Below are 26,713 nucleotides of genomic sequence, written 5' to 3'. Positions count from 1 at the left end.
TTGACATATTTCATGCCATGTTTATATATTATGGACTTTTATTTTCAAATGTTTCTAGTTTTGGACTGATATTTAGAATAAAAGGTTTGGACAATGCATTTGCAACTTTTTCAATCTTCCATACAAAATGGTAAACTTGGGCAGGCTAGTTCTCAGTTATTCACTGATGGATTTTGATGAAATTTTCACAGCATGTCAGGCATAACATGAATTTCAACATATTTTTGAATAATTTTTCCATGCACAACTCTAATAGTAAAAACAACTTGACTAAAGTGAAATTTTTGACTAATTCTTCTAAACCATTTAAATTATTAAAATATGGAAGCTCTATACAAAACCCATCGTATGCAAATTTGTTCATCCCGTCTAAATTGACAACTTTATTTTTTAAATTTACCAATTATTCAAATTCGTAATAAAATCACTACGGTGAACTAATGCCAAGAAGAAGAAGAAGACGAACTCGTGATTTGAAAAATCACTCAAAATATATGTTGCAATACATGTGATGTCTTAAGAACTGTGAAAATGTCATGCAAATTTATCCAAACATATCTCAGATCTAACCCTGCCTCATTGCAAGTATCATGCAAGTATATTTTGACTGTTTTCATACTTACTTTGGCATCAAAAGCTTACTTACTTACTTTGGTATAATACCAAAATATTGTATGCGTGGGGGTGTCAAATCGTCAAAGAAAGTTCGCAGTTAATAACTGCGGAAGTGCACATAAGAAATATAAGCTGAAAAGCAGGCTTTGTCCCAGTTGATATGTAATGCCAGAAAAAAGTTGAAGAAAAAGATAGGTTCAAGTTATTCGTTCCTTTTCATGATTCCATTCATGGCTACTACGATTGCGATGCACGTACTAGCGTATCACAGGATTGTTATTATTTAACTAGAATTGCACTCTGCACCCCTTCAAACGCGTTGAAAGTGGTCTATCGCAAAATATGTTTTTACCCTACTTGAAAGCTCTTGTTTTTAGCTTTCGAATGAACTTATTCTCATCGTGGACATTCGCGGGCTATTAATGTCTTAGGGTACTTTTATAAAAAAAAATAAGATTTTTTGCCTAAATTTACTTTGTATAAATTCAATGGGAAATTTTATTCAATTCTGTTGTACTTTATGTAATACAATCAACTTCTCTGGAGATACCATGGCGGTTTGAGCTCTATTTAAACTCATAAATAGCTAATTAGCTAATAGCAATTATTAATTTTCTTGAAAAATCATGTCCACGGTCCACTCAAAGATCTGTATAAAATTCAAAACTCAATGAATCTGCTTCACATTTTGGTTTCAAACCGTTCGTAGAAAACAATTTTGATTTATAAGGTTTTGACCGCCTTCGAACCATAGTGCGACGATTGGAAAGTTCAGCGCCCACCGGCTGACGAACGAGAACGGCCTACGACTGATAGATTTTGCCGCCTCCAAGAATATGGCCATTCGTAGCACCTATTTCCAGCACAGCCTCTCGTATCGGTACACCTGGAGATCACCTCAGCAGACAGAATCGCAAATCGACCACGTTTTGATCGATGGACGGCACTTCCCTGACATAACCGACGTCAGAACCTATCGTGGCGCTAACATTGACTCCGACCACTACCTGGTGATGGTGAAGCTGCGCCCAAAACTATCCGTCATCAATGATGTACGGTACCGATGCCCGCCCCGGTACAATCTCGAGCGGCTGAAACAACCGGATGTCGCAAATGCGTACGCGCAGCATCTTGAGGCAGCGTTGCCGGATGAGGGCGAGCTCGATAAGGCCCCTCGTGAGGACTGCTGAAGGACAGTCAAAGCAGCCATTAACAACGCTGCCGAAAGCATTGTCGGATATGTGGAACGGATCTCAAGAAACGATTGGTTCGACGAAGAGTGCCAAGAGGTTTTAGAGGAGAAGAATGCAGAGCGGGCTGTAATGCTGCAGCATGGTAAGCGACAAAACGTGGAACGATACAGACTGAAGCGAAAACAGCAAACCCACCTATTCCGGGACAAAAAGCGCCGCCTGGAAGAGGTCGAATGCCAAGAGATGGAGCTGCTGTACCGTTCTCAAGTAACGTGGAAGTTCTTTCAGAAGCTCAACACATCCCGCAAAGGCTTCGTGCCGCGAGTTGAAATGTGCCGGGATAAGGATGGGAGCATCTTGACGTACGGACGCGAGGTGATCGGAAGATGGAAGCAGCACTACACCTGAATGGCGCAGAGAACACAGGCACAGAAGATCAGGACAGCGAAGGCGATGGCTACGTCAGCACAGCGGACAGTGGAAACCAACCAGCTCCCACGATGGGGGAAGTTAAGGATGCCATTCAACAGCTCAAGAACAACAAGGCCGCTGGCAAGGATGGTATCGGAGCCGAACTGATCAAGATGGGCCCGGACCGGTTGGCGGCATGTCTGCATCAACTGATTGTCAGAATCTGGGAAACGGAAGAGCTACCGGAGTAGTGGAAGCAAGGCGTTATATGCCCTATCTACAAAAAGAGCTTCAAACTGGAGTGTGAAAATTATCGTGCAATTACTATCCTAAACGCCGCCTACAAAGTGCTATCCCAGATTCTCTTCCATCGTCTATCACCTATAGCAAACGAGTTCGTAGGAAGTTATCAAGCAGGTTTCATCAACGGCCGCTTGACAACGGACCAGATCTTTTCCGTGCTGCAAATCCTCCAGAAATGCAGTGAGTACCAGGTCCCTCCGCACCATTTGTTAATCGATTTCAAGGCGGCATACGATAGTATTGACCACGTAGAGCTATGGAAAATCATGGACGAGAACAGCTTTCTCGGGAAGCTCACAAGATTGATCAGAGCAACGATGGACGGGGTGCAGAACTGCGTGAAGATCTCGGGCGAACACTCCAGTTCGTTCGAGTCTCGGCGGGGACTACGACAGGGTGACGGACTTTCGTGTCTATTTTTCAATATTGCGCTTGAAGGTGTCATGCGGAGAGCCGGACTTAACAGTCGAGGCACGATTTTCACGAGATCAGGACAATTTGTTTGCTTCGCGGACGACATGGATATTATTGGGAGAAAATTTGAAACGGTGGTAGATTTGTTCACCCGCCTAAAACGCGAAGCAACAAGAGTCGAGCTGGTGAATGCGTCGAAAACAAAGTACAAGCTGGTTGGCGGAACTGAGCGCGACAGAGTCGGATCCTTGTTGACGGCTGAAAACAATGTTAGTCGGGAAATACGAAGGCGTATCAGCGGAAGTCGTGCCTACTATGCTGTCCATGACTGCAAAACAGTCACATTCGAAATTTTTAACAAAATGGAGTTAATACCATGGAGAGTCTTCAAATAATAAATACTTTCGATCAACTTACTGAAATCTGTGAGATTGTTCTAGAAAATTCGGCACTATGACACGTCTACTCAACTAGTCCCCGGCGGTGGACCTAGCCTACACCGACGAAGAATTCCCCGGCGATGGAAGTTCTCCCGCGACCGATTCTCCTGCTGCTGCTGCTGCTGCTACTGCTGATCTTCACTTTTTTACGGAACGACCGGTAGGATGCCGAAGTCAGTCAAGCGATTCCGGTGAAGCCTATCGTCCGGTACACTGGTGCTCCTGCGACCCGGGACCGGTGCAACGCCGCGTCTACTCAGCTAGTCCCCGGCGGTGGATCTAGCCTACTCCGTCAGAGAGTTCCCCGGCAAAGGAATATCTCCCGAAACCGAGCAGCCATTCTTCCTTTTTATGCGTTCACTCTAGCTAGCAGATCGTTGGTCGCTACTCCACTTGCTCTGAAACTCGGACATTATTCTCAATACCGTGCTATCGACAGCGTTCCAGATGCCTTCTTCTCGGCACATCTCTTCGACAACGTTATCGACAGTGACATGTCCCTCCTCACTTCTTCGAACCTAGGACATTCGAAGACTACGTGCTCCGGTGTCTCCTCGCACTCCGGGCAAAAAAGTGAAGAAGCATGTCCAAACCGATGCAGATACTCCCGGAAACAGCCGTGTCCGGACAGAAACTGCGTCAGATGGAAGTTCACTTCTCCATGCTTCCTATTAACCCACAGTGATACATTTGGAATTAGACGGTAAGTCCACCTTCCCTTCTCCGCGTCGTTCCACTCTTGCTGCCACTTAGCCAACGAGTCCGTTCTGATGATCCTTCTCACATTTCTGGTGCCTTTTCGCTCATAACACTCCACGTCCTCGGCCAGGGTGATGCAGATGGGCATCATGCCAACGATAACGCATACTGCCTCCGATGAAATCGTCCTATAGGCGCTCGCTACTCGTATGGCCATGAGTCGGAATGTGCAGTTCAACATCCTCCGGTTACGCTTGGTTTTTACCGCTGCGGTCCAGACTGGGACTCCATACCTGAGAATAGAGACCGCTACACTCGCTAGGAGACTTTTACTACTTCTCGCTCCTCCGACGTTCGGCATCATCCTCGCTATCGAGTTGACCACCTTCGACGCCTTTTCGCAGGCGTAGTCCACGTGAGCGTTGAAGTTTAGACGGTCAAAGCTTCAAAGCACGTTTTGATGAAATGTATTGTCTACCGATGTTGATATCAACCCTCTACACAGCTTTGAGGTTGCTAACCAGCACTAGCTCCGTCTTATGATGAGCCAGCTGCAGTTTTGCTCCAGTCATCCACGCTTCAACCGTGTCAATCGCTTCCATCGTCAGCATTTTGACCTCTTCCAACGTCTCGCCAGTCACCGTTAGAACGGCATCATCTGCGAATCCAACGATTTCCACTCCTTTAGGTAGCTCCAGCATTAATACTCCATCGTACATCGCGTTCCAAAGCGTTGGACCAAGGATTAAGCCTTGTGGCACTCCTGCCGTGATCCTGATCGACTACCAGGACTCTGTTTTGGAAATAGCTTTTTAGCATACTGCACAAGTAGCCAGGAACTCGCAATCTATTTAGTGCTAAGGCTATAGCCTCCCATCTGGCGCTGTTGAAAGCATTTTTGACGTCAATCGTCACTACGGCGCAGAACCAATTGCCTCTCCTCTTCTGTTTGGATGCCTTCTCCGCATTCTGCACAACTTTCCGGATTGCATCCACCGTCGAGACCTCTTTCCGGAATCCGAATTGTCTCTTCGATAAGCCACTCTCGCTCTCTGTGCATTGTATCAGCCTGTTAAGGATGATCCTTTCCAGGAGCTTACCAAGAGTGTCCAGCAAACATATAGGTCTATACGATGCTGGGTCCCCTGGTGGCTTCCCTGGTTTTGGCACCAACACCAGCTTCTGAACCTTCCAACTGTCTGAGAAACAGCCTTCATTCAAGAGTTCCTGCAGCGTCGTCCTGAACAAATCCGGGAACGCCAATTTCGCGGTTTTTAGTGCTACATTGGGGATCCCATTACTTAGATTACTCTAAGGATTCTTTCATTTAACACTAACATTTTTTTAGAGGTTCCTCCAGGGATGGCACGAAGAATTTCTCCAAAGATTCCTCCAGGAATTTGTCCAGAAGCTTTTGAAAAAGTTTTTCAGTAAAGGAGTTCCTCGATCAATTCCTGGAAAAAATCTTGTAGGAATCTCAGGAGGCACTCTTAAGGGTTATTTCTGACTGAATTCTTGAGGAATTCATGAGGGAATCTCTAGAGGAATTTAAACATGTATTTTCGGAGGCGAATCTCTGGAATCATTTCTCGGAGGATTACTTGGAAAATTTTTGGAGTGGTTCATGTTCCGATTTTGGGGCCTTCCTTAGCCGAGTGGTTAGAGTACACGGAGAAAAAATGGTAGATACAACTAAACTTCATTTCGTTTCAACCAAAATTATAGGTTGAAAATTGCACAAACATATTCTTATTTTGATGTAACTATGTACGTTTGTAGCAACAAACGAAAATTCTTGGTAATTTTTTAAATGGAAATGTAGTTTGATTCAACCAAGTTTAGTTTGAAACAATTTGTTGTTTGATTTGACAGCTGTTAAAACAATGTGTGTATTAGAATGTTTTAAACTATGAAATGTGGGTTGAAAGAACAAAAGTTCATTTAGAAGCAAACAAGTAAATTGTTTGTTTTTAACAAAATCTCGGTAGGAAATTTTACTTGGCATTCAATGAAAACTTTAAAATGAACAAAAAAATAACAAAACAACAACAACAGGATCAATATCGAATCAAAATGAAAAGTCCAGTTTGAAACATCATAATTCGCAAAGTTGATTTAATAAAATATATGACTTTATAACAACAAATTCATGATTATGAACAACAAAATTTCTAGTTTGAAAAACACTCAAATTTGTAATTGTTTCTAACTAGCTTGATTTTCCTCCGTGTAGATTCTGAAATCAATTCTTATGATTTACTAATGTTTTGTTGTTTTGTTTCAGGTATGCTCGATTGTAATGGTATGGTCTTAAAGGTAAGTACAGTGTGTCTTAGAAAAGTGCGAATGTGATGTGTGCGGTTTGGGGCCTCAGCATGAGGCATGCTCATCTACCGGTGCGGTGAGATGGCAAAACATGCCGGTACACGCTATATCTGAACCAGACGATTATAAAAATCGAATGTACATCGGATCTTTTTTCACTACAGATCAGTATTTGACCCATATTTTCATAATCGGAAGGTTTTAAAATATTCTATCGGTGAAGTTTTGATTTTTTACATATTTTAACTATTTTTCATACTAAAACCCATAAAAACCTCGTTTTTCGACGCATTTCAGCCCATACAAAATGTATGGAAAAAAAATCACCGATAGAATATTTTAAAACCTTCCGATTATGAAAATATGGATCAAATACTGATCTCTAGCGAGAAAAAATTCGATGTACTTTCGATTTTTATAATCGTCTGGTTCAGACATAGCGTGCGGTAGCTTGCTGATGGCCTAAACAATACTATTACAGATACAAAAACTGTAAGGCTCTTCTAAAGTAAATGTAAAAATATGATAATGTAACATTTCAATACAATTTCTGAAGAGTCGAACACAATTTTTGAGTTAGGCCTTTTTCCACAAGCATCGAATTGCTTTGCGGTCTTCGGCAATGTTGTTCATCGTAGAAATACCTATCGAAGTCTGTGTTCAGAATTTTTATAGAGGTCAATGGGTGACCTTTGGCGATTTTTCTTTGCAAAAGTAAGTTTTCCCATAGTAAATTCCATACAAACTTTGAACGGCTGGCGCTAAAATATAGTTTCTTTGATCGAGCTGAAATTTTGCACAGTTGGTATGGGACCTAAATGCAATCCAAAAAGTTGACTGGAGCGAGAATCTAAATTTTTCATATAACCGTGTCCCAGGCTATGAACTTGGTGTTATTCAGCGTAGGGAAACGGTTTCCTTTTCGTTTCTGGATCTAGCGATTTCTATGAACGAATAGTTTAAGTGTAATAAATTGGGGATGGAAGATAGAAACGAATGATAGATATAACTACAAAGTACGAGGATATTAGCGGACCTGGGATTGAACCCATGACCTCGTCCTTATGAATCAGAAGCAGTAGCCATTAGACCACCAACCCCGTCTGCCCTTATCATAAAATCCCTCAAATTCAACTTCCACAATAACCAATCCTGTTAAGCAATCCAACTGCATCCATCCCAATAACTTCATAGGGCAGATAGGTATATAACAGTGCCCCAGCGACAGAACATCGAACGTAATTCTCAAACTCAATATTTACTTCTACGCGGCACGATGACTCTGAAAGTCTGAATCGAGGTTACAAGGGATGGATGACGCCTGTACGCCTTCGAGAGTGCATATGACCGTCACCGTAGGTTTGTTATGGTTTTTACAGCTTCTATGGAAGAGATTTCATTAGCGCATCGTTATCATGGCCAATCGTCACTGTCGTTGTCGTCGTCGTCGTCGTCATTCGACAACTTCGATTTGTGGCGCGGTGTGCGTGTTTCAAACAGCAATTGTTGATTTTACCGCTTTCGAGGCAAGATTTCTGTGTACATAATCGAGCCAACATAAACAGTCGTAGGATGGATTCTGCGAAGAATTGCGATTTGCTTGTGACCGGCATTGCGATATTTAGTGCTGTGTGACTTAATAACTCTTCTCGGGAACGGGTTGTGATGGTTTCATTGATGAAAGGCGGTTTTTATTGGCTTGCGCGTGTCATTGTTACTCGCATTTTATCGATCATGTTTTATTGGCTAGTTAAGGTGATTATGAAACGAAGCAAAACTTTGAATTTTCAAGTGCATAAGACGAGAGTATCTGACAACAGCTCGCGTTGAAAACCAATCAAATTGCTTGCTTGCTGGTGGTGACCAATGGGATAGATTTTCAATCTCGCTGTTTAGTTTTCAAGTCTTGTGCTCTTGAACATTTCAGGTGTGGCTTCGTTCTATTATCACCTTAACAGAAACATGTAAACTAGGTCTAGCAAACTATTTGGAAAAATTCTGTACCCTGGTATCGAATACATTAAAGGTATTATTCCTCCATTAATCAGCATCTAATGTTTGCATGCCTAGTACCGACCTTTTAATAAATAGGATCATAATCTTGTACATAGGTTAACTTTTATTCAAATTATTCAAGAAGAGTCGGAAGTATCTTACACTGTTGCAGTCAATTTTCTTTGAAAAAAATGTTTTATTACAGTAATTTTGGTATTTTAGTTTTGTCAAAAAGTATGTCTTTTACGTTTGAATTAATTTTTCTTGGGGTTTTAAGGTTTATAATCCGCAAAATGTCTGTGAAGATCTGTATGTACGACGAACAATTATCGTTAGGCACTGTTTCTCTGCCGTGAATCGCAAGTCAGTCCTATCTGCATTTTCGTCAAAATTGTGTTGAGCTCAGTTTTCAACATATCTTCCAATGCTCTTTCAGTTGCACTAATGAGATAAAATGAATTGTTCGGAAAAATTAGGGGAAAACAGCAAGTCGAATTGTCCCATAATGAAAAGTAATTGCATGACAGTCCCACTACAGATTTCCGCACCGTTTAAAGCTAAGTATGCTGTTTCGCTCAAGGAAAGTAAAGAAATTTCTTGATTGAATGGGTCAAGAAATTTCCTACAGAGAGCCCCTTTTGAAACTACATTTCTTCTCAACTGCATACTGCGATCAGAAAAATGTGATTTTCTGGACCATTTCTTGGAAGAAATTTCCCACGCATCGAGATAGGCGATTCCTTTTCTTGTCAGTAGCAAACCAACCTTAACGCAAAAATTAACCGTGTTTCGAAGATGATCGATTCACAGGCCATTTTCTCAATGCCTACTTTTTACAGATGGGACTGACTTGCGATTCACGGCAGTTCTGATCTAGCAAATGACTATTTTACAGCAGCTGCCAGCCCTTTAAAGGTGATAAGTAATAGTCTAGTCGTGAACAAAAAGTCATTCACACTGTCGACGATGTTGACAATATAGTATTTTCGGGAAATAATTAACAGTCCACCAGGAAATTTTCCATTTTATTGAGTAAAGAAGCTTGAACATGGTGCAGAATTTCTTACATGATATATTCATAGAATAAGGTGTGGCAAATGTTTGACCATATTTCCAAGTAAAAAATCCTGTTGAATAACCGCACAGTGTACCTTGAACCTATTGGTAACAGATTTACTGAAATTTTGTTGATAAAATATTCATTATTTATTATTAAAAATTATTTATTTATTATTAAAAAGTGTTATGGCCACGACTAGAGTAATGTCTTGTTGTGGATTAGTAGGTCCTCCAGACTGTTCCGTGGTTCTCTTGGAAAAGTATTCTAGTTCACGACCACGTTTATACATAAAATATGTCCGGTGCCGTTGACCGTTTTTCGTTAATCTAGAATAGAAAATAGTTGAAATAAAATAGAAAACTTGAAAATATTGATGGGTTCCATATCGTAGTAACGACAATGAAAATTTTTGACGTTTCATTTCAATAAAACATATTTCCTTAACCCAAAGCATACTTTGATCTTTCCATAAAAATTATAGTATATGCAAGAAACATCAATGAGGGATGATTCAAAAATTATGGCATGCTAGCTGGATTAATTTTCAGTTAAAAGGGTTTTGAAATTGAATTTATCAAACAAACCTTTGCCCCACCGCACAGTAGGAAAATAAAGATCCAAACCAGCACTTTATTTGAGTGGCTGATAGCGGTTCTCGAAAACCGTCATATTCAATGAAAAAAAACTCAAGGAATCGAATACTAAAAGTTTCATTCACCGGAACAGTGTGGAAGTTCCCGGTTTGCTACATTTTGCCCTAAAAATGACATTTTTCTGGAGTTGTAATAACAGTTGTGTCATAAGTCACATAAGAAACTCAAAAAGTCGTTTACTTTTATGAATTACCTTACACTCACACAAAACGGTGAAAGCAATCGTTTGATTGAAGAGTTTCCTCACATAAAAAGATATTTTATGAGTTCATCAGTACATTCTGTATACACGTACAAAGTAAGTCAGATCAATCCATGGTAGCTATCAACTAAGCTTTGTTATCATAAGTTAAGTCGCATAAGATGACAGATCAATTTGCAATAAAATCTATGCACTCACATAGTATGCCCATTTTCATTATCATCTTTGCACAAATAACCATCGTAATCGCAAAAGATTATTTCATACGTATGAAAGCCCGTTTTGTCCAAAAATTTCATTTTTTGATATTTAAAGGTATTTTCAGCTGATTGCGGCTTCTCATATTATGTTTTTCCTGTAGTATTAACTGGGGAATCCTAAGAACCACATTCAAGGTGACACAGTTTGGAATCAACTTCTAAGATTACACTGAAACTTCAAAGGCACAAATCTCGCGAAGAAAGCATCCAACAACAGTGAACTTTTTATTTTGGCTTTGTGCAAAGCTTAAAAAAAGAAAATCAAAAACGTTTGCCAACTATTTCTCCAGTTTAGTGCCTTTGAAAACGTGAGTAGGGGCACAAGTCGGCCATTGTGACGGCCATCTTTAGATTCCGAGATGTTTCATCTTAAACATGCTTCGATGGCTGGAAGAGCCCATTTGGCCCTATTTTTTTACATTTAAAAGTATTTTTATTTGGTATTTCATTCTTTTTCTGATGTAGGACCATTTTATCTGAAAATGCAATTGGATTTGACTACATATCTTAAAAAACTTATATAAGGCAAAATGGGGCAAACGGAGTCCTGCCAACCAAAAACTCTAAATGAAATGTACTTCGTAGTATTTTTTAGTTCAATATACGCCAAAAATACATTAATTGTCACAATCTTATACAACTTAAACAATATCATAACAAATCATTTAAGAGCAAAATATGGCAAAACAGGCCCTTTCAGTTATTGAAGTCGATATAATGTATTCCACACTATTTTTCAGTTGATTTCCTTTTCAAATAAAAATATTTAGTTAGCCGCAATCTGTTATAACTGTTCTTTTTTTTCAGTAAAATATAATTTTTAAGGCTAAATGCGGCAAAATAGGCCCTTTCAGCCAGCGAGGCCAGTTGAAATGTGGTCCATTGTATTGCGCAGATGATTGTACGTCGGAAAAGTATAATTTGAGTAGCCGCAATTAGTTGTAAATACTTTTAAATATCGAAAAATCAAATTTTAGGACAAAATGAGGCAAAACGAGTTTTACCTGTATTGTAAATAAAAGACAATTTACACCGTCTTCAGCACATAGGCTGCACAGACTGAACGATCACTAACATTAGGCAACGGACAACACGAAACACCCAGTAGCCCAGAGATGAATTTTTCGTTTTACGAAAAGTTTTCACCGACTGGAGCGGGAATCGAACCCACACCTCGTGGCACAATACGCCTAGACGACTGACGCCGCTAATAGCAAGGCCACGAAGCCTGTAGTGTATCCCAATGAATTACACAGATTATTCTGCACCAGCAAACATATTATACGTTAGCCGCAATCTTTTGCAATTGTTGCTGATACCAGCTTTTCACGCTAGCATGCCATAATTTTTTTTTTTTTTATCTGTATGGACCGATGCACGAGTTCACTAATTTGACGTTTGAGCGGTGCCGAATTCACTGGTTTCCATGGTCACATAAATAACACGGCACCGCTAAAACGTCAAATAATGAACCCGTGCATAGGTCCATTAACGAGATTTTAAGCCCTGGGCTAGTTCATCTCGCCATAAATTTTGATTCATCCCTTCCTGACATGTCTTGAGCACACTATAATTTTTTATAGTTCGATCGAAGCAAGCTTTGTGGAAATAAAAATTTGTGTTGTTGACTTCAGATTTTTTTTTTAATTTGTTTCTAGGACCTTGAAATATCGAATATGATTCAAATTTTTCTAGTGTTTTGCTGTTTTTTAGATAAATGAGGAGCAGTGGACAGTAGCTAATCGATACCAATAGTAGCTGGAGTGACTTTATGCAGGAATAATTCCAATTTTCGTTTGAAAATGCGCTGTAACCATCGAGTTCCGCTTACCTTTCCACGGAAGAGTCATTTTATTCCTCAAAATGTGCATTGTTAAATGGCTCCTATTCGTATTTTTAGAACTGCATTGAATAGTTTTGTGATGGCTGATTTACAATTAATATTTGGAAAGCATTTGACATAGAGGTTTATTGCATACACCTTAGAAAAAAAAACTTTCTCAGAAGTAATTAATGAAATACATTTTCTACCTTTTTTGTAAACTGTTGTAATCCTAGACAAATTAGAATTACAATTTTAATATTCTACAGAAAAAATATCGTCAACTTGATTTTATTTCTATACAAACTAGCGTTCATCCAGAATATTCAACCCCAATCAAATAGTCCCCAAAACAATGCTTGTGGCGAAGCGGAGAATAGCAGGTGCCACGGGGAATGTGTCTATTTTTTTTAGGAATTCACTGTCCAATGCTTTGTTACGTATGTCAGCCTAGAATTTAAAAAAAGGATTGCAAATTTGCTGCATGTGTCGGGTAAAATTAAGTGATTGGTTTTGATTCATCCAGGGATTTTGCAAGCAGTACCCATAAATTTCTACGTACGAAGATACTCTATGCGCTGGGAATCGAGAAAATTTCCTTTTGCGAAAAAATGCTCGACCAGCGGGATTCGAACCGACCCTCAGCATGGTCTTGCTGAATAGCAGCGCGTTTACCGATACGGCTATCTGGACCCCATTTGACTCAGTTTTGACTTACCGTTATAGAATTAAATAACAGTCTCTCGGTTACTTACTTTTGTCTTTGAACAACCCTCTGAAATTCTATGTAAATGACTGCAATTTATTATTTCCCCTACAGGCAAAATTTCAAGTTGTTTGCAGTTCGAATTTCAGCCAATTCGGACTACCAGAAGCTGAGATACAGCACCCCAAACTTGGGCATTTTGTATGGAAAAACAGCATTTGGTTACTAACATATGTCACTGACTGTACAAATCGTGATAATGGCTGAACGAGTTGGACATCTATGATTAGACCAAATGTTCATTATGTGAAACGATTCCCCTTTAAAATTATGCGAAACGTCCTGCCACCAATAGATAAGTTTAAACCCAAACGGGTTCAAGAGAGTAGGGTGAGATCCTTTGACCGCGACGCTTGCTCCTGCGGGGTCGGGTGAAGCGGTCAGGATCAATCGTGTCGTATAGTGCTGTAGAATAGTGATAGTGTATTGTTCGCGTAGTGCAGTGAGATTTTGTGTCCTTTTATAATTATCTTATTAAAAATTTTCTTGCAGTAATGGTTCGGATATATCAGGTAAATTCAAAATTAATATATATGTACTTATTATCATATGTTCCCAATAATGCTCTAAATAAGGTCCTAAAGCCCTGTCCTAATGTTAGTACCAAGCGGTTAAGTTTAGGCCAGAAACATACGTTTACACAATTATTGAATGCTTTGCATTGGTTTACGGCCAATGAACATTTTTTTCTGATTCTTGAGATTTTGTCACACCCCTTGGTTTAAACTCAAATTTTGGGTGTGTTTTGTTTCCCATGTCCCTTCCGAAGTGTCATATAGGAACAACCCCAGTGTTAAAAAAATGAGCCCAAATGGCGTTTTTGCTGACTCAGTGAATGTCAAACATGATCTAAAGTGTCAAGGTTCAAATTTGAACCTATTTTTAAAGTTAAATTTAAAATGTGATATAACCGTTATTTGAACAGGAAAAATTGGTAAAGTGGTTACAAGAACATGGTCTTTCGTCTTATGAAATTAAACATTTTAGGACCCTATTGTCGAATTGAGCACATCCTGCTATACACCCTACCCTACTAACACAATCTCCCTATCCCGTGACGTGTATAAAGATAGTTTGGGTTCCCTGTGTCTTCTTAAGTAAACGTTAAACTAACATTCCTTCCTTCACCGAGCAAATGTGAGGACGTGGTCAGGTTTACAATGTGTTTGTTTTATTTATTTCTATTATGTAGAAAAAGACGTTCATCTCAAACGTTTTTTGCGACAATACATATAGATTTCTCAAAACGGATAGAGCTGAGCATTGTACAGCAACCCACGATTTGTACAGTCGTTAATGCTATGCTATGCTTTAAGTCCAAACGGGTTCAATAAAATACGTCCTGCCTATAAGAAACCTACTGGTATTTATTCGGTATTTACAGTTTCGAATCCACTTTTTGGATTTTGAATTTATTAGTATTTGATTGAACCTTTTAGAATATAGAACTTATCCATTGAACTCTGAGAAAATTCTGATTACAATTGTATATCTAAAGGTCTTTATTCAAAGAAGTTCACGGAAACGTAGTTGAAACCCAAATCTGGTAGATCATAATAACAAAAGTCTAAGTTTGAATAAAATTTAGTATAATTGATTTGAAAGAGTTGACTTGAACTGAATGATGAACTGAAGGTCTGTTCTGATCCGCGTTGCTGGATGTCATTGTCTCCGCGAGATCTCTGGTTATGGTTGGGGTTATTTTACCTCGTCGGATCTTCCTCACTCTACTTACTTATTTTGACGGAGACGCATTACCGCGTTTCCTAACCGTTTCGAAGGTGACTTCTGCTAGCACCTCTTATCTCACTTCTGGCAACATCTGCATGTTTTGGATGCCTAGACGGACGTCATATTAAGTCGGTCGGGGGAATACGGTGTTAATTGAATTGAGACACGGAGCGCCATTAAGTGGTTTTGAATTCCTCGACCATCGGACAACAGCCGTCAATGTGTAATTCCGACTTTAGGTCCCAGAAAAACCGGAAGAAACCAACTGAAGCGAGTTGTGTTCACGACTAATTTGTAGCTCGTTATCACTAGGAAGTCCCCAAGAACGAAAAACAAAAGCGTCATCGAGAAAACTTTGCGCAATGGTTTTGTAATTGATTTTTTTTTGTCAATAGGCTCAAGCGCCATCAGGCATAGCGGTGCCGAATTCTATTGATAAGTTTAACAAATGTACAATACATGTTACATGTTACAATAGCGTTCTGTCGAAGGCGAAATCAAGACCTCCATGTTGCTTGCAGATGCTCAAAATGTAAGGGCTCATAAGGTAATAGATCAAAATCTATTACTTGGGTACCTTTTGTAGTCCCAAGAGACAAAATGTAGTACTAGAAGTGGTACCCATTGTTATCCCGACTAATATGTCTTTATTTCGATTTAAGTTGTGTTCTTTTTCATTTGGCGACAGTAGTTCAGGCGTATCGCTTATTTTATGAATGAAATTTTGACAGACACCGCCACGAGTAAAAGTAACAGCAACATCATCAGTGTTGTCGTTTCGTAAAATAAACAATTGTAGGTGAGTGAAGTCCCCGGCAGGGATGTACTTCCCGAAAAAAATCTATTTAAACCACTAACTTTTCAATAGCATGACAATGTTTGATGGCAATTGATGATTCTATATATAAGCGTACACTCCAAGTCTGAAAGACTTCCTGTAAGGACTGGTGTTTCTCAAGGCTGCATTTTAAGAACCAATATTATACAATATTTTCACACCTGACTTACCTGAGTTACCTACCTGTTGTTTGCGGATGATACAGGCCTCTCCGCCAAAAGACGAAGCCAGCGTGTCATCTGTAGTCGATTGCAAAAAAATGGATATTTTTTCTTCATACTTACAAAAATGGAAAATTTCTCCTAATGTTTCTAAAACTCAACGAATAAAATATTCCCACATAAATCAAAAGATTTTTATTTGAAACCTCCAAGTAGACATTTTGTTACGATGAGAGGGGTTCCAATAAATTGGTCAGATAAAGTTAATTATCTATGTCTCATGCTAGATAAAAAATTACTTTCGAAAATCACATTGATGGCATTCGAGCCAAATGTAACAAATATATAAAATGTCTGTTATTAACAGAAAATCAAAACTTAGTCTTAAGAAAGGTGGTATCAACTCACCTGTAAACATTCTGAACAGCTACGAAAAATTAAATCTCGCGGAACATTACTAAAGGACCTATGTACAAATGAGAGATTCTCTTCTCTCTCGTTCTCTTTCGATTATAACAGTGGAATACTAAAGATTTTGAGAAGTTTTTCACTATAGATCGAAAGTTAATTTCCTTGACTAGCGTTTCATACAAAAAACGCAGCAGAAGAGGTTAATGTGACACAGTTATTAATGAAAGAGAAAGTAAACAAAGAGAGCCTCTCAATGTTAGATAGGTCCTTTAGTAATGTTCCGCGAGAAATGCAATATGTTGTTAACATTGTGTCTAAGAAAACGGTTTTTGTCGTTTGAAGAAGCGCGAACATAGGAAGATCAAAGGAGAGGCAAAGGACAAAGACGAAATGATGAGAAATTTGATTCGACGTTACAAATCTTCATGGGTTTATTGGTTATTAGCGCGGAGATGCGTTATTAGTTCGATAACAGGTATCCCAAATGAGTGTGACCAAATGATAAGAAAACGGTTTTTGTCGTTTGAAGAAGCGCGAACTTAGGAAGCTCAAAGGAGAGGCAAAGGACAAAGAAAAATGATGAGAATTTTGATTCGACATAACAAATCTTCATGGGTTTATTGGTTATTAGCGCGGAGATGCGTTATTAGTTCGATAACAGGTATCCCAAATGAGTGTGACCAAATGATAAGAATAGTTCAGCTAATCTTATTTTTTATTATCATGGAAACTACCTGGGGTGTTTTCCAGTGCCATGGACACATAGTAACATTTGTTAAAAAAAAATAATACACACAAGTGATCATCCTTCCGCTAGTGATCACCCCTAACCATTGCCATCCCATCGCCTCTGTGGAGAGGTATTTCCCCATCCAAACCGGAGAGACCACGGCCAGACAACAACATCGTCATGTGTGCATGCGAGTTTGACTGTACTTTACGGAGCAACAAGCTCTCAGCGTGTGATGACGATTCATCTGAACAAACATTACCACCCCGAACGAACCTAAGCTGCCTGCCTACTCTTGCTGTACAGTATTGGACATTACATTTGTAACTATTTTCGATTTTCCGTTAGATATGGGTTATACCGCGGAACACGTTTATGTGTCAAGCACTAAAATACCACTATTTACTAAATTAAGGATTGCAGAATCCATTGCCGTTTTCATAAAATATCATAACACGTTTTTAAGATATTCGTTGTTGAAAATGCGAAATTTGACTATTTTAGCCAACTTGCATGCAGGTTTGCCAGCTTTTATGGCAATATATTTACTTAATTCACCACATAATTCAAATTTCATGTGCAAAACAACACTTATCAATAAAGTTCATATGACATTCGATGCTCAAGTTATGATTTAATGGTTTAGAAAAGTATTGTATTTAACCATATAAGAGAAGCGAAGAATTTTGTATGGCGACTGCAAGCATGTTAAAAAAAATCGATTTAATCTAATTTGAATAGTGCAATTCCAACTAAATTATATCTAAAATTAAAGACTAAGTCATATTCAGCATGCTTGGTGGATTAGATAAAAAGAAAGTTTGTAAAGTCATTCTTTAAATTTCATGTAAACATCACTGAAACCTGCGTTTTATACAACTTTGGCGACCTGTGTCCCGGTAACTGCTCTTTTTTTTATTCTTTCATTAGTATCATTTCAAACTTTACATTCATTTCCTATATCTAGGTGTTCTGTGTTAGACAACACTATAATCCTAATTTGGTAAACTGAGTGTACAAAACATTGAAATAAAAAATGGTTTTAACTTAGTTTTTCTATTTTTTTTTGTCAGTCAAACGTGATCTCTGAAGCTAAAATTGGTTCTTCTAATTTGTTAAACCTTTGAAAAAGGCTTTGCAACAACTAACAACTAATTAATAATGAAATAATTATTTAATAAATAATTATGTAATTATTTTCAACTAATTAATTACTAAATAATTATAAACAAAAAAATATGTTTGCATGTATTGAAAAATATATGTACTATTCAACTCGTATTTACAACAAGATGCTTTATAAATTTTAGTTTAATAGTAAAAATGTAATTTCCGTGAAAAAACTCAAATACAGGGTCCGTTCGATTTTGGCAACAAGCTCGTGAATTTCGTGTTGCCAAAATCGAACCGTGCCAAAATCGAACGGTTTTTTTTTTTGTTCACATTTTTTTTAATTTATACTCCTATGTTGCAAACGATTAAATTTTTGACCAATTGGGGGATGCCCATAAACAACTTGACCAAAAAGGGGGGAGGGGAAGGGTAGAAGTTTTCAAAACATTGTTTAATACATTTTTTTATTTGTATGCACCGTCGACATCGACCAAAGACCCAAAAATAAATGGTCTGCGTAGTTAATGGACAGTCCCTAAGTAATTTAAAACAAAATAATACATACTTTTGATCTGAAAGAAAAAAACGGTGTTGCCAAAATCGAACGGTATGTTGCCAAAATCGAACCGTGCCAAAATAGAACGGTATGTTGCCAAAATCGAACCGTGCCAAAATCGAACCGTACCAAAACTAAACCGTGCCAAAATCGAACGGACCCTGTACTCCAAATAAATTTGATTCATTTTCATTCATAAATTATGTCTTTGGGTAGTTTTTATTCAAAAACTAAGTCAGATGATTTTTTTTCAGTAATATGAGCAAAAGGATGAAGATAACTACTAATTCTAGTTTCAGATAAACTTGATGATCTACATTTTTTTTATTAATTTAATTATGAATAAATGATGCTAAAATTTAAAAATTGGTTGAAAAATAACGACGTTATAATGATTTTACTGAAGGCCTTATTTGGAATTTTTGGATTTGAAATAACCAAATCTTTCAAACATGTTTTATTAGCCTATGTGTGTATAAATGTTGTTGATAACCCTGCGTGGAATTATTAGTTACGATTGTAGGTATGCATACCTGCACTTAAAGAAGGGTTTGGATAACCTTGAATAGTCGTTGAGCTCAAAGCATGGTAAAGTCGAACCAGGTCCGTCACACTCGGGCTCAGATTCGGTACCACTTCTAGTACTGCATTTGGTCCCTCGGTAGTAGAAAAGGTACCCAAGTTTGACAGATCGCAGTACACTTTTCACGGCATTCTAGATTACCCTATGAGCCATAAAATTTTGGGCAACTGCAAGGGACATGGAGGTCTTTAATTTGTCTTTGGTCGAACTATATGAGACTGTATAGATATTATCCTTGTTTGCAAGACTCAGACAGGTCACTCGTTACAATTGTAGATCTCATGATCTAACTACAAGTAGTTTTTGGGCAACCTTACACAGTTGTTGAACTCAAATTCTTGTAGCGCGTAATTAAATAAGCCTATGTAGGTATCAATGTTGCTCCAAATCCTCCGAAATGTCATTGGTTACGCTTGTGATCTTAAGGCCTCAGAGAAGTCCTTGTATAACCTTTAACGGTAGTAGAACTCAAAACTCGGCGGAATATATTTTCATGATAAATTATGAGTATAAATGCTGTTCATAAACTTTGGAAAACTCACAGGTCACGCTTGTAGATCTGATGTTTTTTTTTTAAATTTTAGATAATCTCCAAAAGGGATAAAAGTCAGCGTCCATTATCGAAATTTTATTTTCAAAATTTTTGTTTCATAAATAAGAAAACCGTTTCTTAATTTCTTTTTGCAATTCCTGCATTATAATTTTCATAGCAGAATCGCGAGTGCGTTGAAATTCCCTTCTCCTCATGTTTTTAAGACAGATCAAGAGTTTGAGATCATCGTCTATGATCACGGATTCGAATTATATTTCATATTTTGGTATTGCAGTGTCCGTTACATCAATTATTCCATGAGCGATGTTTTGCATTAAAGTCACAAATAACAAAAAAAGAAGACTCAATTCTTGCAAGTCAGTTTGAAGTAAATTAACTTTCTGTTCAGTGCATTGAAAATACAAAAAAGCATCTATGAAAGTATATTAACCAAGCTGTGTTTCAACAGAAGTTTCAAAAAAATTGGTTTCAAATTACGAAAAAAGTTGGTTTTTTATTCGCCTATGAATGATGATTGCAACTCCATCACATGCTCCGTCTAGTGTGAATCCAGTTTTTAAATAAGTTTCAGTAAAAACTACTATAAGCATGTTTTTAACTGTTAGAAAATGAAACAGCTCGTCCTCTTTACCATTCAATGAACGAGTTTTCCAAATGGATATAATCTAAAAAATATTTGGATCCATTAGAAAAACGTAATCCGATAACTTATTTTTTTTATCGCTTCAACCATAGCGGTGGTTTTGGACAAAATCAAAATCTGAGGGAGATATGTTACTAGAAGAAGGTGCATTTTCTGGTGATTTTCTGTTAGAATTTTCCATTGATGAAGAGGCGTAATAAAAGTGGCCTACGGTGACATAAGAAGGGGGTTTATCCATTTGATTTGAACAAAAAAAAAATAGAAAGAAATTTCGAAGGGAAGGAGTTGTAATTAACTGCGACAACATGGGCGTAGAAATTTGCTCGGGTATTTCCATTCGAATGGATTACCGACAGAAGAGAAATAGCTTATGAATGAGCATGAATGTAGTTTTCCTGATGAGTATGATTATTAAGCAAGCGATTTTTAACTGAAAATCGAGAATTGTTGGAGATTAAGCGTGAGGAATTCCGGCTACAAAAAAACGTTGCCGTTCTTCTGCCTGGTACGGGCCTTGACGATTTGTTTGCGTGGAGGGCAATCCCAAAAGTTAGACTTATGATTGCCCCCGCATATTGCGCATTCGAACTTTTTGGTATCTTCCTTCACGGGACAGACGTTCTTAGCATAGAAAGAACCTCCGCAAATGATGCATTTCGCATCCATATGACAATGTTTGGTACCATGACCCCACTTTTGTTCTGGAAATTTCCTCCAGGTTTCTGGAATTGTTCCCTTATCACACGGACATCGAACATAAGTTTTGCATTTTCTAAATCTTAAATATTATTTAAATCACTTTTGTTGAAATCAACTAAACAATATTCTTGAGAAAGTCCCTATCGACGAATGCCAGATTGGGATCTCTTTCCTTAATGATTACTTGAACTGGGGGAAATCCAAGTAAATCATTCATTCAATTTTTGATTTCTTCCGGTGACTTATAGTCATTTGAGAGTCAAGATGAACTTTTAAAAAACTTTCAGTTTTGTCGTCATAAGTAGAAAATAGTGCTTCTTCGCTTCTTGATGTTTGAGAAGAAGTTCGCCATCTCCTGCCTAAATCTCCCAAATTCGGAACAACTGACCACGTTAGGCGGCACTCTTTGCTTCCTCACTTGAATCGAAGAGGTTAAGCTAGAGACTGCTTTGATTATATGTTCGGAAAAATTGTCTATATCATCGAATTGATTGCTCATATCGATGCAATTTTCAACATTATTCATTTCACCTTTGCAAGAAAGCATGCATTACGCAGAAACGTCATTTTTTCATTTTGTCACGTTTAGTGACAGTATTAAAACCCACTTTTTAGGAAGGAAGTTGTGAATTCAATGGTTCAAACTTCGTTTTGTTCGTGATTGCAACCATGTTCAGTAAATAAACGAAAGATGAAGTGATCTTCTAAACAAAAAAAATCACAAAACACATACCTACTCTGGATAATTGAGTTTAAAATTCAAGATAATCAAATCTCGGCTAATCGAGTCACTGGATAATCGAATCTCCAGATAATCGAGTCCGACCTTGATGAATAAGCTTTTGTTTTACAATTTAAAATAAATCATGTACACTTTTTCGTCAACAATTTTACTTTAGTCAAATTGTTATTACAATTGAATTCGTATATGAAAAAACTTCCAAAATATGTGTGCAAATACATGTTGCCGAATGACTTGCCGAATTAAATCGATGGATAAATAACTGAAATCTAGCTCACTAAAGCTGACCATTCTGTATGGAAAATACGAAAAGTTACAGATATATTTTCCAATACTGTACACACTCTCATAAGCCAAGCTATGCGAGTGGGTAGGTTTCAGAGCAAGTAGTCGCCGTCGATACGGCAACGTATGGGTGGGTACTATCGGTATGTGTAGGCAAGGAATTTATAAATACATCGCGATCGGTCGGAGCGCCTCTCAGTTGTTACTCGTAACTCGGTTGGTCAAAGTCAAACTTGGTGGAATAAAAGTGCCCTCGAAGGCTAGTTGTTTATTGGAAACACGACATTTATCAACGTTTGAAGCGAAGTGCAAATCAAAACTGCAAATCATTCAAGTTGAAAGTTTGGGGTCGAAGAAGTGATAACAGTTGGAAATTGCAACAGTAGACGGAATTGTGAAGTGAAGGAAGGACTTTGTAACTGTTGGACTGTGAATTGATAGTGCAAACAAGATTGTGTGATTTAATTGGGCAAACTGTGAACGAACTGTTGAATAAAGAAAGCCCAAAAAAGGTTACGATGAGTTTGAAATCAGTGGAAAAGACAATATCGCAGAAATTAAGGTGGAGAAGCATAATCTGTCAACCGAAAGCTAAAGCCAAACCAAAAAGTAAGTGGATCGAATTAATGGACTCATTAATATAGTGTTACGATGGTTTGGGGGTTACATCCGTATGAAAGTGTGGCGAAGGATTGGTTATGGAGGGAGTCCTTGGTTGGTGGTGAACGATGCAGGTCAATGACTATTCGCCCCAAGAAGTGGCAGTGTGGAGTTTTCACACGCGCCGTTCTTCAATGTCGGCAGCGAGCGCACAATCAACGACCTGCACCAGGTTCAGTACCAAGAACTGGTTAACCTCAGAGCGCGGAGCTTACGAATGTGTGTTTACAGTAGATATTAGAGTGGTTCAAAAAATCGTTTTTGCTCCACACCGCTCATTCGATTCTAGATCAAATTCTGAGTGTCCTCCCAAAATTTGAGCTCATTTGGATGAAAACTGAGACTGCACAAGCCCTTGAAAGTTTGTATGGGAATTACTATGAGAAAAGCAACCAATTCATTCAATCGGTCATAGTATTTGCCCATGTGCTCTTGGAGATTAGAACTACGTTGATACTGTGAGATACATTCATCAGCTACAACTTTGCCGAAGACCGTTTTCAAATCGGAAGCCTCAGTAATTAGTTATTGATTTATATCCAGTCACAAATTCTTCAGCAGTGCTCATTTAACTTCTGAACAGGCAACATTGCTGCACCTGGCGCGAAAGATAGCACGCGCAAATCATGGCTACTATGTTTTACTGCATATATCCAGTGATGCCTGCAGAGCAGCCCAATAAATATAGCCAAAGTTTTACAACTCTTTCAAAAATCAATAACTAATTACTGGGACGTCCGATGTTAAAACGGTCTTCAGCAAAGTTGTAGCTGATTATTGTATCTCACAGTATCAACGTAGTTCCAATCTCCAAGAGCACATGGGCAAACACTATGATCGATTGAACGAATTGGTTGCTTTTCTCATAGTAATTCCCATATAAACTTTCAAGGGCTTGTGCAGTCTCAGTTTTCATCCAAATGAGCTCAAATTTTGGGAGGACACTCAGGATTTGATCTAGAATCGAATGAGCGGTGTGGAGCAAAAACGATTTTTTGAACCACTCTAGTAGATATGCAACGCAACTGATGGAATTCAAAACATTGCCTTCCCCTTCTCGTTCTCACTCGTTCTCGAAGTCTGTTTCGCGGTTCAGAATACAGTTGGTCGAGAAGGTTGGCAGGTAAGGGAAAAAGGGCCGAGAGCCCGCGTCTGAATGATGACTGTTTCAGCAGAAATTCGCGCCGCCCAACGGCTATTATTAGTGCTCGGTGGATATAATTGTTAGCACACTTTTAATTATTACAGCACTCGGAATGTTGGCAGCCGCAGATTGACTGTTGCAATTTTCTTCCTGGCCGTGGGCAAGGTGTCGCCCGCCGTTCTCTTTCACTGTAAGACACGGCGCCAATCCGTCAGAATCAGGCGTACGGTGTGTAATTTTCACTTCCTCCGCGGATTCCTTGAAATCAGCTGGTCGCGACCGTGCGCATCATCATCAGCATACCGTTGGACCTTCGCTCAGTGTGAAAGTTGGCGAAGGTTCGGTAATTTTAGACTCTCAAGTGTTCGGATCGTCAGAATGCCCCCTATTCTACCGAGTTTGTCACTTCGGTTTTTGCGACTGACATTTATTGTCAATCTTGTTAAAAATGGACATTAGAGTGACCACAATGTTAGCAGTGCCTAAAAATGTCTACATACGAAGATAATTTTAGCAGATTTGAGATTCACATGTTTTATTTGATAACACTTCAGTAGTCGTTATCTTTGACGAATATTCGTTTTGTGACTCCTGCCAAAATCATTCGAATTTCCGTTAAAATATGGTTTCAAAAAACTATTTTTATTATGGACCCCGTCTGTGCCCATAATAGGAATGTTTATGTGGAGATAACAAGATAAGGAGGATATCGAGGTATGGAGATATCGAGATAAGGAGGATATCGAGATATGGAGAGGGAAATTGTATGCAGAATGAAGAGACCGAAGAAATCATCGACACAGGGAGAGATTGAGATGTATAACATCGAGATGTGGAGAGCCGACTGCATATTCGTTGGCATTGGAATAGAGCTTCCATTACAGATAATATGTTTCACAAAGATTGGTTGTATCGAATTATTTGATCCCAATTACGGCAGTTGATTTTTCTGCTCAACAAAAAAATAACATTATTCTTAAAAGACTGACCTATTTTTTGACTCCCATGTAGTTTGAATAGAATGGAAAATTTTCCAAAAAAAAAGTTCAAAATAGTTTTTTCTTTAAACTAGGTTTTTGTCACTTCTTTGCCTTCAATACCCTCATTTCCATGCCAGTCGATACTACAGGAAAGCTTTTTGTCTTTACAGAGCTGGTAGCGATTGGGTGCCTTAGAATAGTAAATTAGAGACCTCTTGCCAGAAAGAGTCTTCAAAAATAGCTCAAAGAAATTAAAAAAATGGCCGAAAAGAGATCAAACAGGAACCAAGAAAACGGAACGAAACCTAATAGCACCCAGTAGATAAGAGCTTGACTCATAAAAGCATCAGAGCAGATATCTCTTAAAGATTTTAGACTTTTTTTAAGAATTCTTCGTGACATTATGACAAGTAATACCGTTTATTCAGATATTACTCCGGAAATTTTAGTAATTATTTCCCAAGAAATTTCTCCACGAATTTTCTTTGTGAATCTCTCTAAGTATTTTGTTTGAAATACCTCAAGAATTCAAACTGAATTTTCGCAAGGAGAACCACAAAAGTGGAATTTTTCCCAACATTATTTCAGAAATCATCTGATTTTTTCAAAAACTTCTATGAGAAATTTTTCAAGACAGTCCTAACTCCTCCAAAATTGTATCCAGTAAATGATCCATCGATTTTCCTGGGTTACCCTCCAAGATTCTCGCTCCAAACGTCTCCTAAAATTCAATCAATAACTTTTTCAGAAATTTCTAGGGACATCCTTTAAAATTGTCTTTCGGGATTTATACAAGATTTCAGCCAGGGATTTCTCCAAAGATACCTTCAGAAATTACTCCATAGATTCCTTCTAAGATTTCTACAGACATTCCTCCAGTAACTCTTTGAGATTTTCTCAAGTCTTGGAAGTTTTTTTTTTCGGGAATACCTCCAGGAATGTCTCAAGGGAAATGCCAAGAAAATTTTTCTGATAAAAAAAAAAATCCGTGAGGAATTTTTGAAGAAAATCCTAGAGTGGTCTATGATAAAACTTTAAAGTTCAGGAACCAGGATCAATGAACAATAAGTCCTAACAAAATTGAACAATAACTCCTGGACTTAAGAGGAAAATTTAGAAGATATTTTAGATAACTTTCTAAGATAATCGGAAAAAAACATCAATCGAATCTCGGCATAGTATTCTGCAGGATTTTCTAAAAATATTTCTTTAAAAATATTGGACAGGGTCTTTATTGAAATTTGTCTAGGAATAATCGGAGGAATTATTGGAAAAATTGATGTAGTATGAACTAATGTGAAAGCTCAAAAAAATGTTTTAGGTTAAATGATGTTCAAGTGGCAAAAAAAAAATAAAAAATTGCAACTTTTCATGAAAAAATTATGTTTTTGGACAGCTTTTCTTAAACAACCAAGTCAAAAGATTTTTTAGTTCAGTGTGTTGAATACACAGTTTAAAATCAACTGAAATAGCTTCAAAAGCATGTAAATAGATAAGGAATCGGTTGAGTATGCATAAAGTTACGGTCAAACAAGATATTTATTGTAATCAAAAGAGAGAAAATCTGTAGAAAACTGTACCACTCAAAAGTTGAAAAACAAAACAAAATGCTTTTTTGCCGTAAACCAACGAAAAGCATTTAAAAATTGAGTAAACATGGGTTTCTGGCCTAAACTTAAGCGTTTGGTACTAAAATTGGGACAGGACTTTAGGACTCTATTGTTGT

General features: G+C 38.1%; 1 protein-coding gene across 2 annotated transcripts in view; it reads left to right on the top strand.

Annotated features, from left to right (window-relative positions):
* LOC5568761 (protein pinocchio) overlaps window positions 1–26,713 on the top strand; it is a 140,681-nt gene that overhangs the window by 89,593 nt on the left and 24,375 nt on the right. Inside the window, exon 1 of one of the 2 annotated variants that reach the window (XM_001652497.2) lies at window positions 22,388–22,812. The exons of the other annotated variant lie outside the window; for it this stretch is intronic. Coding sequence (XP_001652547.1) covers window positions 22,722–22,812 — 91 coding nt within the window. The 5' untranslated portion in view covers window positions 22,388–22,721. Of the gene's footprint in view, window positions 1–22,387; window positions 22,813–26,713 lie in introns of those variants that run through there. 2 annotated transcript variants of the gene reach the window in all.

Source organism: Aedes aegypti, chromosome 2 (genome assembly GCF_002204515.2).
Source record: "Aedes aegypti strain LVP_AGWG chromosome 2, AaegL5.0 Primary Assembly, whole genome shotgun sequence".
Lineage (NCBI taxonomy): Eukaryota > Metazoa > Arthropoda > Insecta > Diptera > Culicidae > Aedes > Aedes aegypti.
Note: the sequence above shows the minus strand (reverse complement) of the source record. Positions and strands in the feature narration are given on the sequence as shown.